Below are 11989 nucleotides of genomic sequence, written 5' to 3'. Positions count from 1 at the left end.
TTTGCAATAAAACATTTAGAAAAGCCTTGAACAGAAAAGTTGCACTTCCTCTCGTCAGGGGGGAAAGGTTACTTTTCTGAAGGAGAAGTGTGAAAAATCAGTTTCACAAAATTACGTTCGTTTGGCCACAGACAACTTAAGAATGTACAGCATAACTCTTAACTCCTGTGGAACGTTTTCAATCACAATTATTGTCATAATAACGGTTATAATACAAGATGTCAAAAAAAATCCGCAATATTTCGTTCACCGGTTGAGCAAGTCCAAATAAATAATCCTGCATTTTTTTTTCAGTGGAAGTATTCATTAGATTAGAGATTAACCCCCTTATTCATAAACGACAATCAAACCTATTTTAGTTAAATGCCGCTAAAATTCGTTTGGCCTTATCTGTCACTTCGACATTTGTATTTGTTAGAAAGGGACAAAGCATTTGTTAGTTAACATAGGCTTGTTAAGTTTTATGAATAAGGGGTAGGTCTCGACTGAGCGAGCCTTTTACGGTGCGATTTTGAGACCTGTGTCGAAAAAAGTAGGTATGATAGTAAAATAAAAACACTTTAATGGTGAATGCAATGGTAAACTTACGTGAATACTTCATTATCAGTCCCTGGATACCTTTCTTGATCAAAGTACAATAAATAAAGAATATTCATTTTAATAAGCCTAAACGGCTAGGATAGTCCAATTATATCAAATGTTATTATGCATTTTTAATATATTGACCCGGATAACTCACGTCTTAAATCGAGTTTAGCCCGACATGCCCGCCGCCGAGTCGCGTTGCTCCGAATAGGAAGGCTACGGATCAGCCCGAAACATGTTGGGCTAAACTCGATTGAAGACGTGAGTTATCCGGGTCAATATATTTAATATGAGTGTGTCTCACGGTAGTTTCATGTTCAAGATATTATGCATTTCTTAAAGTCTCTAAACGCAGCGGTTTAGATTTCAAGATTTTAGCCCGATGCCGTGGGAATATCGAGATAAAAAGTAGATTGTGTTAGTCCAGAACGTCCAGATCACCCATAACAGTCCAAAACGTCCATAACAGTCTGGAATTATGATTCCAGACTCTTATGTAACTTAAATATTATGCGTTTTAATAGCTAACCACTTAGTTATTTTAAAGGTTTATTATTATTTCCGTCAGAAGTCGAAACGTTACTACACAGTTTTTATTTATACCGATTGAACGGCACAAAGGTATGCCGGCAAACTTACCCAAAACTGACTGAAATGAAATATTGCGGATTTAATTTTCGATATCTTGTATTTAACATTTACTACGAAAATATACCACAGTGAAATTGCACTAAGTATACCTAAGTAATTTCTAGATTGACTAATCTAAGTATATTTAATTAAATTAAGCTGGCATATCAAAGGCACAGTTTATAGTGAACTTTTGTAAGACTAGTAAAATAATCAGATCTTCACCCACACTAACATCCGGATATACTTACACGTTATTACAAAAATACCCCGAAAGAGGAACACGGAACATGCTGATCATTAAGTTATTTTTTTAGTTTAATTCTATACCTATAATATTTTGTGTAATAATGACACGAATAATTTGTTTTCTTTCTTTAAGTGCATTTGAGAATAGCTCTGTTAATTTCGTTGTTAAATTTAAATTTGAACATTCGAGGAGCATCCGGTATTTCCTTAGCCATGTATGTCAATCATGTTGAATGAGAATACTTTTGCATAAAGATAATTTACAATGCAATATTTTACAAACATATAATTATCTATCGGGTGATGGCATTCACTATAATCCTCATTTCATTTCCCATCAGATGACCCGCTTGCTCGTTTGCCTCCCTCTCACAATAAAAAAAAACCCTAGTAGGCTGCCAATGATTAGGCCTTGACCATATTTTGTCTTTAAAAAAATTGGGGTATTTTTGTAATACGTTGTGGATTTAACATAATATTGGTGTTTATTTATCAAGCAGATTGAAAACACATAAGTAAAGAATGAATATAATAATAATAATAATAATAATAATTCATTTATTCATCAGATTACATAATTGATCCAGCTTTGTTAGTACCGTTAAAATAATAAAATACTTATTGACTATGTTAGTAAGTTATACAAAACAAAACAACATATTTACCGCCTAGCAGTCATGACAGCCTCATAGTGCCTCATAAAAGGGGAGTCGTACCTGGCCGCCACAGTGCTCATGATGGGGTTGGGGCTGGCCCGCACCCTGCAAAGCAGAGTGACAAGTCTTTTTCGCATTATTGCGAAGAAGTCGTCAGTACGAGCCAGTGCAAACATGCCCGAAGCACTGCAGAATCGGGGCAGCCCCAACAGCATCCTGAAGCCATTATTATACTGAACGCGCAGGGTACTGACGGTCCCCTGCGTGTAACTAGTCCAAAGGCAGCACGTGTAGAACACCTGACAAAAAGCTTTAAATAGTGATACTTTCACTTGCTCACTACAGCGTGCAAACCTTCGAACCAGCATGTTGCATCGGACCGCCATCGCCCTACGCTCCCGCTCAATATCCTTTTGATCCTTAAGGTCGTCGGCAACATAGTGTCCGAGATATTTAAAATGATATACCCGCTTTAACTCGCTGTTATCCAATTTAATAACGGGTACGCGCTCGGGCAATTTACCGCCGGCGGCCCTAAACACCAAAAGTTCTGACTTTTTCGCATTATACACCAACCCATGTTTACGTGTATAATCTTCACATGTGCGCAAGAGCTCTCGCAATGCCCTGACTGATGGGCTGAGCAGCACCATGTCGTCAGCGTAGCTAATGTTATTCACACTAACACCATCAACTCGGCATCCCACATGCTTGCTGCTCAGCCCCGCAATCAGATCATTCACATATAAATTGAAGAGCTTAGGCGAGCTTATTCCCCCCTGCCGCACTCCACACTCCAACCTGTACGGACGCGAAAGCCTACCAGCCCATCTCACACTGTTTACCTGGTTAAGATACCAATACTGCAATATACGCAGTAGCTCCGCCGGTACCTCCTGCTCCCTCAACTTGTTCCAAAGCACGTCATAAGACACAAGGTCAAACGCTTTGGACAAGTCCAGGAAGCAAGCATAAATGGGCGTCTTGCGTTCGGTGTAGTATTGAACAGTATGTTTCAGCCCTAAGATCGCGTTTTCCGTGGACAGCCCCGGACGAAAGCCAAACTGCGCATAGTGCAGATTTAAATGATCCTGAAGTTTGGAATCGAGTAGGCTATCCAGAACCTTTGCCAGCACAGTAGCCAATGAGATAGGGCGATAATTACACTTTTTAGACACGTCACCAGTCTTATCCTTGACAATTGGTATGACTACAGTTCTCATTAGATCTTCAGGGAGGTACGAGTGCGACATGCATAAGGAAAAGAAGTTAGCTAACACCTCAAATATCATGTCACCAGCGCACTGCAAGTGTTCAATACTGAGCCCATCGTGACCCGGTGACTTTCCTCTGGTCATATTATGAACCGCATCCTTGATGTGTTTAGAGGTAAAACGAATAAAGTCCGAGTCACAACAAGCCCCGCCGTCAACCGTGCACCGCGCTGGGCCTAATGGAGAGTCCATCCTAAAATGCTCCACAAACATGTTCGCGATAGATTCGGGTTCGTTTATGCCCTCGACGCACACGGGCACCCCAGGAGCACCCTCAAGCTTTTTCGTTGCCTTCCAGAACTTTTTAAAGTTGTTAGATGCACGGTGAGTCGCAAGAATGTCGAGTTTAATTTGCTCTTGGTGGTTTTGACACCACTTTAACTTGCTCTTAAACATTTTGCGACTCAAGCACATGTCTTCGTATATTTTCCCTGACGTAGGTTTATTGAACGCGAGCCAAGCCCGAAAGCACACCCTGGCCCGCCCATGCGCGTCGCGCACGTGCTTGTTCCATCCCACCACACGATTGTTCCTCCTAGGACGAGAGGCACAATGAGTCTGTACTGCGGCATCCGACAAAATATAAACAATATTTTTGTATAAGCTATCTATCATATGTCTGTGGCTTACATTATTACAATTACAATTAATATTACAATCAATTTCAAATTCATGTGAAATGTTCATTAAATTAAACTTATCATTACATAATTCATAATATTGATCTATCTGAGTACCACCCCTGTCACCCCAAATTATTTTATTACATTCAGTTTTACATTATATAGTAATGGATAATGGGCAAATGGTCAATCTTCATGTACCTACCTAATCTTATTTTCTCAGTAATTGAACTAACTGACAACGTCACAGAATTACTTACAAAATAATTATGGTCAAAATAACTAAAATCACACAGTCGTAAACCTAAAGGTATTAAACCTTGTCAACCTGTGCTACATAATCAAACCAAGTAAAAGTACCTACACCTACTTATATACTGTGTACCATTAAGTATTTTGTCCATTATTATATTCAAACTGTATTTGTACACATTTCCATTAATCCCTACTTATTATAATCTTACCTATCTCTTTTTAGGGTTCTGTGCTGAGAGGACACAGACTTTGTTCGCTTTCTGTTACAGATCTTTGAATAGGTTTTACCTAGGGGTTTCCAAACTGTGAGTCGCGGCTCAGTCCCAAGGGCGGTATACTTAGGTACTACAATAATACACGCAACGCAATGAGGGCTATCGCGTATGAATTCGCCGCTAGAGGCGCTAGTGTAGCGTGAGGTCTCCGAAATGTCAAATCTCATAGTTTTTGGGTGAGCTACGCGGGTTTATTTATAATTAGAATCATTTTGTGAATATTTTGCATTATCTGAAATTAATTATGGCAATTATGCGTTACGGGGCAATAAATGTCTGTATTTTGAGACAGTTTTGTCTTTCGGAAACTTTTGTCCTCCCTTTTTTCCGAACCAAACGGGTCTACGCAACACTGTGGTTCCCCGATATTTTTATGGTACGGTTTTGAGGTGTATTAAATATGTTTTAATCTAAACTTTGTTTTCACGCCCGTAATAACAGACTTTGAAAGCTACACTTAAAAACCTCACGCAACAGTGGCGCCATCTAGAAAGACAAAAAACGACAGCCCTCATTATCTTCTTTCAAACGACTTGTAAACACTTGATATCATCACAGATGGTGGTTAGGCGTAGGCGGGGCGAAGCGGGGCGGCGCGAGCGCGGGGGGAGTCGGGGGCGGCGCGGGCGCGGGGGGAGTCGGCGGCGACGAGTAGTGGTTGTGCGAGCGCAGCGCCTCGCAGCACGAGCCGTGCCGCCGCTTGCCTCTGTAACAACATGCTTTACAGTTGAATGGACGGTTTTTAGGATTCCGTAGTCAACTAGGAACTCTTATAGTTTCGCCATGTCTGTCTGTCCGCTGCTATGCTCAGAGACCGTTAGTACTATCTCAGCTGTCCCATGATGGGACTAGTGGGACAGACGGGTAATTTGGCATGAATATACATATCATGATATCAGTCACGCCGACAAAGTAATAAAAAAAAAAAAAATGTAGGGTTTCTCCCATTACACGTAAAGTGGAGGTGATTTTTTTTCTCAACCAACCCTATAGTGTTGGGTATCATTGGATAGGCCTTTTAAAGCCTAAATATACCTGTGTTTTCTGTACTGCCTACTATAATGTTGGTGTTTAATAATAGTACATTACTGTAGAGGCCGGGAAGAAGGAGGTTGCCGGCCAAGCAGATATACGAGTAGACGGATAGAGATGCGAGGCCGGCAACCCCACGTTCCGGCCGAGGCTTGTAAAGTGCTTTTCTCAAACATGACATGAAATAAAATAAAAAAAAAAAACAAGAAATGAAGCTGGCGGGATGCTAGTCTGGTCGCCCTGTTGTGTGCGCGCGTGTTGCACTGGCTGCTGGCGCGGCGCCGGCGGCTGCGGGGCGGGTGCTGCTGGCGCAGGCCATGTCGCAGAGTGCGCGTTGAAACAAAAGACGGTCGCATTGCCGACAAGGAAGAAGGGCGGCCACCGCGGCCTGGAAAGTTGTATGAAATCTCTTTGCAGGCCGATAGCCTGCAGCGCGATACTTCTCGACCTATTATTTGTAACAAAACGTCAATATTTCATGTCATGTTTGAGAAAAGAGTCATTGCATTGTATCGTACCTGGCGAACTCCATGAACCTCGTGTACCGCCCTCTGGTCTCGTCGGGCTTGTCGTCGCCGGCGCCGGCGTCGAGATCCAGCGCGAGGTACTGCTCCGCGCATGCGCCGTGCAGCATGGCGTCGAGCGCCGCGTGCAGCTCGCCGAACGTGGGACGTTCACGTGGACGCGCGCGCCAACACGACACCATCAGCTCGTACCTGGAAACAAAATCTTAAAATTAACCCGGAGGTGTTTTAGTACCTAGATAGTTGGTCTAGTTCAGGGATGCACAGACGGCGGCCCCCGGGCCGCATGCGGCACGGTGTATATAATGGTCAAGGACTTTAATTCATGTATCACCATGGAACCATTTCACAGTAAATGTAACAGTGACATCGCAATCGCATTAAGTAACAAGGAAAATCGCAATGACATTTCCTTTGAAAAGGATTAAAGTCCTTGACAGTACGTGCAGCCCGCCAGCGATTAGATCGGAAATAGCGAAATCCTGGCGAAATGTATGGTTATCCCTACTAGGACATAGGGCTCGTAGAAGAGTTTTCCATTTGGCTCGATCTTGCCCGGCTTCTTCCAGCTCTTCCCAGCCGAGACCAATTGAGCCAGCCTCCTTCTAATTCCCTAATCTTCTAATTTTCTTCTTTCTTATTCTAGTTGTTTTTATTTGCTGCGGCCTGCTTTTAGTTCATAATCTGTCCGAATGGCCCCTGCCTGGTACTAATAAGTCTGTGTGTGTATCCCTGGTCTAGTTTGATTGAAGAGCCCTAAGTACGAGTAAACGATTGGGTAGCCGAGCGGGTAAAGCTTGAGATCCCGGGTTTCTTATGTGTGAAATACGTAAATACAAACATACATATACTGCTAAAATCATTACTCTTTCTTTGGCTTTGCCGTAGTCGAGTAAAAACACGAGTGTTTGTTCCCGAGTCTTGGGTGTTTAATATATGTTTAAGTCAAAATTCAAATTAAGATTGGTTTTTTGGAATCTTTTTGTATTTTTTATTTCAATTCCAAATTTTTAATTTTACGGTCATCCCGTAAAACCTAAATTGAAAATACAAACTGAAATATAGATGCACAGAAAAACCAGAAAAATAAGACTAGCACTGGGAAGCGTGCTGTACCGCACGTACCTATAGCACGGGGCACGGAATGCCGAGGACCTGGGTGCGATTCCCAGTGCTGGTCTTATTTTCCTGATTTTTCTGTGCATCTAATATTTCAGTTTGTATTTTCAATTCAAAATTCAAAGTTAAATTATTTTTAGACTATAAGGTAAAGGTACACTATTACGGGATAGTACATTATGCCGTGATATTTTGGTTTTTGTCGTAAAATAAGGAAACAATCAGTAAAATCATAACTTAATGCAATAATTCATTAACTATAGCTTAAATACAACCGAAAAACACGATTTTTGAATATATGTAATATCTTTTAAAGCCGTGAGGCACTTTCAAACGCGTCCGTCGCAACCCCGCAGTAGTTCGGTACGGGCGTGTTGTCAGTGAGCGTAACGTGGCAGCGGAACTTCGTAAGGATTTGCTGTGATACTGGTAAGTTTATTTATACAAAATTTGTATCATTGTTGTTTTATAGTTATTAATAGACGTATTTATCACCTTTTCAAGTTAACTGAAAGCATATTTAAAGTAAAATACTCGCTCCCGTAATTATGTACACCAATCTGACGCGATGTACCTAATTGCGTGAGTATCACGGAATAAGGGAAAGTCAGTCCGAAATGTTTTAATCTTTTGTTTCTATCTAGGATTAAATTTATTCATATGTTTGATGTGAATAAGTTAAGTAAGGACTGCAGATTATTGTGACGTAATTACGGTACATGGTTTTTTTTAAAATTTGAGTGTTATAATTGAGAACGAAATGTATACTCGTTAAGTCATACGTACGAAATAATGGAGTATGGCATCGATATTAAATTTGTTTTATTTTATAAAATCAGAGCACAAAGGTTATTTATTTCGATTTTATGAGTATAATTGTTATATTATCTTCCAATTTATTAAAAAAAAAACTTGTTTTTTATTTATTATAACCATTTTTTTGGACCCCCGTAATTATGTACACGACTTTTGTACTAATGTCCCTTATTCCGGTATTATGAAAAAAATAAAAATAAACTATGGGGAGGGGTCCATTCTGTTTTTAGGCTTCCTTAGTCAACTAGAAACCCTTATCCACCATGTCCGTTTGTCCGTCCGTCCACGGTTTAGCTCAGTGATCATTAGTACTTGAAATGTGAAATTTGCATGGGTATAATACATATATAAATATAATATAATACATATAATAATATATTGTTACCTTTTTCAGGTAAAAAATGGCCTCATCCAATATATACGCCGAAATACTTCAAAAGTCGTTAAGATGTAAATGATGGGACAGTGACTATCATACTTTAATATGATTATCAAACAAAATCTAATTTTATTTTTGTTCTAGAAGTTATTTTATTATTTGATATATTCAAATTATTAAGTTGAATCAATAAATTTAACTAAGCATGTTTTTCATTTTGTCATTTTAATTTAGATTACCTAAGTAGAGTATAATAAATTTCCCCCTCCAATTCCAATTCCTCCAATTCACGCAATACAATTTTTTTTATTACGTGATTATAATCATCATTTAAAAAAAGTATTTTAAGTCAACTATCTTGATAGATGCTTGAACAATGTGAACTTTAAAGATAGCACGGAATTACGTACAACGACTCCCGGAATTAAGTCCAGAGCCAAATTTTATCACGGAATAAGGGACAAACGAAGGGTTTAGCGAAATAACGTTTATTTCTATAAATTAAAAGCTACGAAGTAAAATAATATCCTACATCCATCTTAAAAGACATATCCCTAAAATAAAATAGTTACTACATCTAGAATCTTCGTATTTTTTTTAAATCCGCAGTCAAAGTAGGAAACGCCTTAATATACCGTAATAAGGTACATTTACCTTACTTATAGACTATAGGGTGCTATAGGTAACAAGCATTTTGAATGCTGATAATTCTAGCTATTACTGGCACGTGTGGTAAAATAAAAATTAACCCATTCCTTTTTTTGAAGTTTGTAAAAAAATCTACCAAGTGCCGTGTATCAAATGTAGATATCTGTCTTTTTACCTAAGTATGTGTATCCGTTACCCATAACTTTTGCTATCCCGTGATATTTGTTTATTTATTATTTAAAAGTTGTCCGTTAAATATTCCTACGAATTTAACTCTTCATTCAATTTTTAACTAAATCACTGAAAGCCACATTCGGGTGAATATTAAATCTATGCTATGTTTCATACAAAGCTTCGAAATCCTTCCATTGATGTTGGTGTTTACTGCGCCGCTTCTGCGTTGAATCCAGATCAGATTTATCTCCTAAATGGCTTAGAATATCATACGGTTTCTGGTTATTTATTTAGAATAGATCCATATAGCTTATTATGTCATGTTCATTCCTATTTATTTGTATAGTGTACGTATAACTGTGTGTTATAGTTATAGACTATATTTACATTAAACTAAACCCCAATTTTTCTTATTAGAAAATGATTGCTATCATTGCCTGGGGTAACTTACATAGATGCCAATATGTATATTCAATCAGCTACGTGGCATTCAAAGTAGGTAAGTATGAGGAGATGAACGGAAAATGGCGTGCCGGTCAAGGGAGGATTGTACCATTTTTTACGCTAGATATTAGTTATGCTATGGTGGTGGATAGTCAGAGTGTGGTCATAGATGATACGTGTATAATAATAAATTTCTACAGTACTAACGATACCACTTGGTATTGCCGGCAGTGGTCACTAATCAGTAAGCAGTGGGCAGAGAGCAGTAGAAAATGGTTATGGGCGGGCAGTAGTCAGTGATTAAGTACTGATCAGAGAGTAGTGGGAATAACATACTAAACATTGTTCAGTGGACAGTAAGTAGTGTTAGAGACCAGTAGAAAGCGACCAGTTATCAAAAAGCAGCGGGAAACGAAAAGTGGATAGTCAGCAGTGTGCAGCAGAGCAGTAGAAATAGTTGTGTGATCGGAGAGCAGAGAGAAGTGGATAGTGAGCTTTGAGCAGCGGATAGGTAGTGAGCATTGGGTAGAGGAAGTGAGTATTGGGCAGTGTATGTTTGGCGGGCACTCACAGTTGTTTGCAGCAGGCAGCCGGGCGCGGCATGCGGTAGCCGGCGCGCAGCAGCCGCGGCAGCCGCGCCGGCGGCACGTCCGGGTACGGCGCCGCGCCCAGCGTCACCACCTCCCAGGACACCACGCCAAACGACCACCTGCCATCACAAATATAGGGTACACATGTAGTGAATAATGTTTTAACGGAAAAGTTCGTATTAATATTGCTTTCTCAACGTCCTTGCTGAAGTTTACTGAAGCGACTGAAGCTAATTGAGAAAAAACGATGGAGAAACATTAGGTATTCACTAGAACTCGCGGTCGCGGGCTGCGCTCGCAGGTGAGCATCATCATCATCAGCCCACAGCAGCCCACTGCTGGACATAGGCCTCTTCCATGGCGCGCCACAACACTCTGTCTTCAGCCCCTCGCATCCATCTGCTGCCAGCGACCCTCTTAAGGTCGTCCGTCCACCGGGCGTCAGGATGCCCTACACTACGCTTTCCCGTCCGTGGTCTCCATTCGAGGACTCGTCTACTCCACCGTTCATCGGTCCTGCAACAGACGTGGCCAGCCCAACGCCACTTCAGCGAACTAATTCTCTGAGCAACGTCGGTGACTTTCGTTCTTTGTCAGATAATGTGATTTCGGATTTTATCCTTCAAAGAAACCCCTAGCATTGCTCTCTCCATAGCTCGCTGAGCGACCTTGAATTTGTGGATTAGCCCCGCAGTCAAGGTCCACGTTTCGGCTCCGTAGTTTAAAACTGGTAGGACGCACTGGTTAAAGACTTTCGTTTTTAGGCACTGAGGGATGTCTGACGTCAAGATATGCCGAAGTTTCCCGAAAGCAGCCCAGCCCAAATGTATTCGCCTATTAGCCTCTTTCTCGAAGCTGTGGTCGCAGGTGAGCAGGTGAAAGTAACGCTTGCTTCAATACTTAAATTTTAAATCACTAGATCTGAAGGGTCTCTCTCTACTAACTCGAGCAGGTGCACGGCTTGGTTTTTGTTACTGGAGAAGTATAAAAAAAGTAGCAATAACTATGTAAAGGAAATGAACTAAGTAAACTTCAGTGTGCCACAGAAGAGAGCAACACCCTAATTCCTCCAAAGTTGATTATGATTTTTCTTCCTAACGTAATGAAACTAGAACACCATTGCAACAACAGTTCTAATTGTATTGCAGGTCCATGGATGGCGGTGATTGTTTTTACATCAGGTGAACAGCATGCCTTTTTGTCGGCTTTAATATGAAAGAAAAAAACTTGACTCACACATCGCTCTGTGTAGTGTAAATCCTATGTGTTAGAGATTCCAAGGCCATCCACTTGATCGGCATTTTCCCGTTCCCCTTTTGCTTATACTGGTTCTCCTGATAGATGTCTCTCGATAAACCAAAATCAGCAATCTTGAGTGTCCTGTCGCTGGTTACTAGTACGTTCCTTGCAGCTAGATCACGATGGACAACTCTGTTGGAAGCTAAGAACTCCATCCCCATTGCTATCTGTCGGCAGAAGGATAGGAGGTCTACGTATGTGAGCTCGGCGTCACAGATGCCGTTGAGATCGTACAGCTTGTTGACGACCAGTTTCGACTGTTCTTGTGACTTGCTCTTGAAGAGATCGTTGCGGTAGTTGGATGTTTGCGAGTTGTTGTTGTAGTATTTCGCGTTGCGTTTTGACAGCATCACGTCCCAGGAACATCTGGGGAATTACACTATTTTGATATTGTTGATTTAAATTAGATAATAAATC

General features: G+C 40.7%; 1 protein-coding gene across 3 annotated transcripts in view; it reads right to left on the bottom strand.

Moving 5' to 3' along the window:
• Nucleotides 1-5083: 5083 nt before the first annotated feature.
• LOC141434770 (tyrosine-protein kinase receptor torso-like) overlaps nt 5084-11989 on the bottom strand; it is a 32258-nt gene continuing 25352 nt past the window's right edge. For all 3 annotated transcript variants that reach the window (XM_074097205.1, XM_074097207.1, XM_074097206.1), the window contains 4 exons: nt 11510-11938; nt 10255-10392; nt 6098-6295; nt 5084-5253 (listed from right to left, as the gene is read on the bottom strand). In XM_074097205.1, coding sequence (XP_073953306.1) covers nt 5100-5253; nt 6098-6295; nt 10255-10392; nt 11510-11938 — 919 coding nt within the window. In that variant the 3' untranslated portion in view covers nt 5084-5099. The remainder of the gene's footprint in view (nt 5254-6097; nt 6296-10254; nt 10393-11509; nt 11939-11989) is intronic.

The sequence above is a fragment of the Choristoneura fumiferana genome, chromosome 14 (genome assembly GCF_025370935.1).
Source record: "Choristoneura fumiferana chromosome 14, NRCan_CFum_1, whole genome shotgun sequence".
Taxonomy (NCBI): Eukaryota; Metazoa; Arthropoda; class Insecta; order Lepidoptera; family Tortricidae; genus Choristoneura; species Choristoneura fumiferana.
This window is presented reverse-complemented; position numbering and strand designations above follow the sequence as displayed.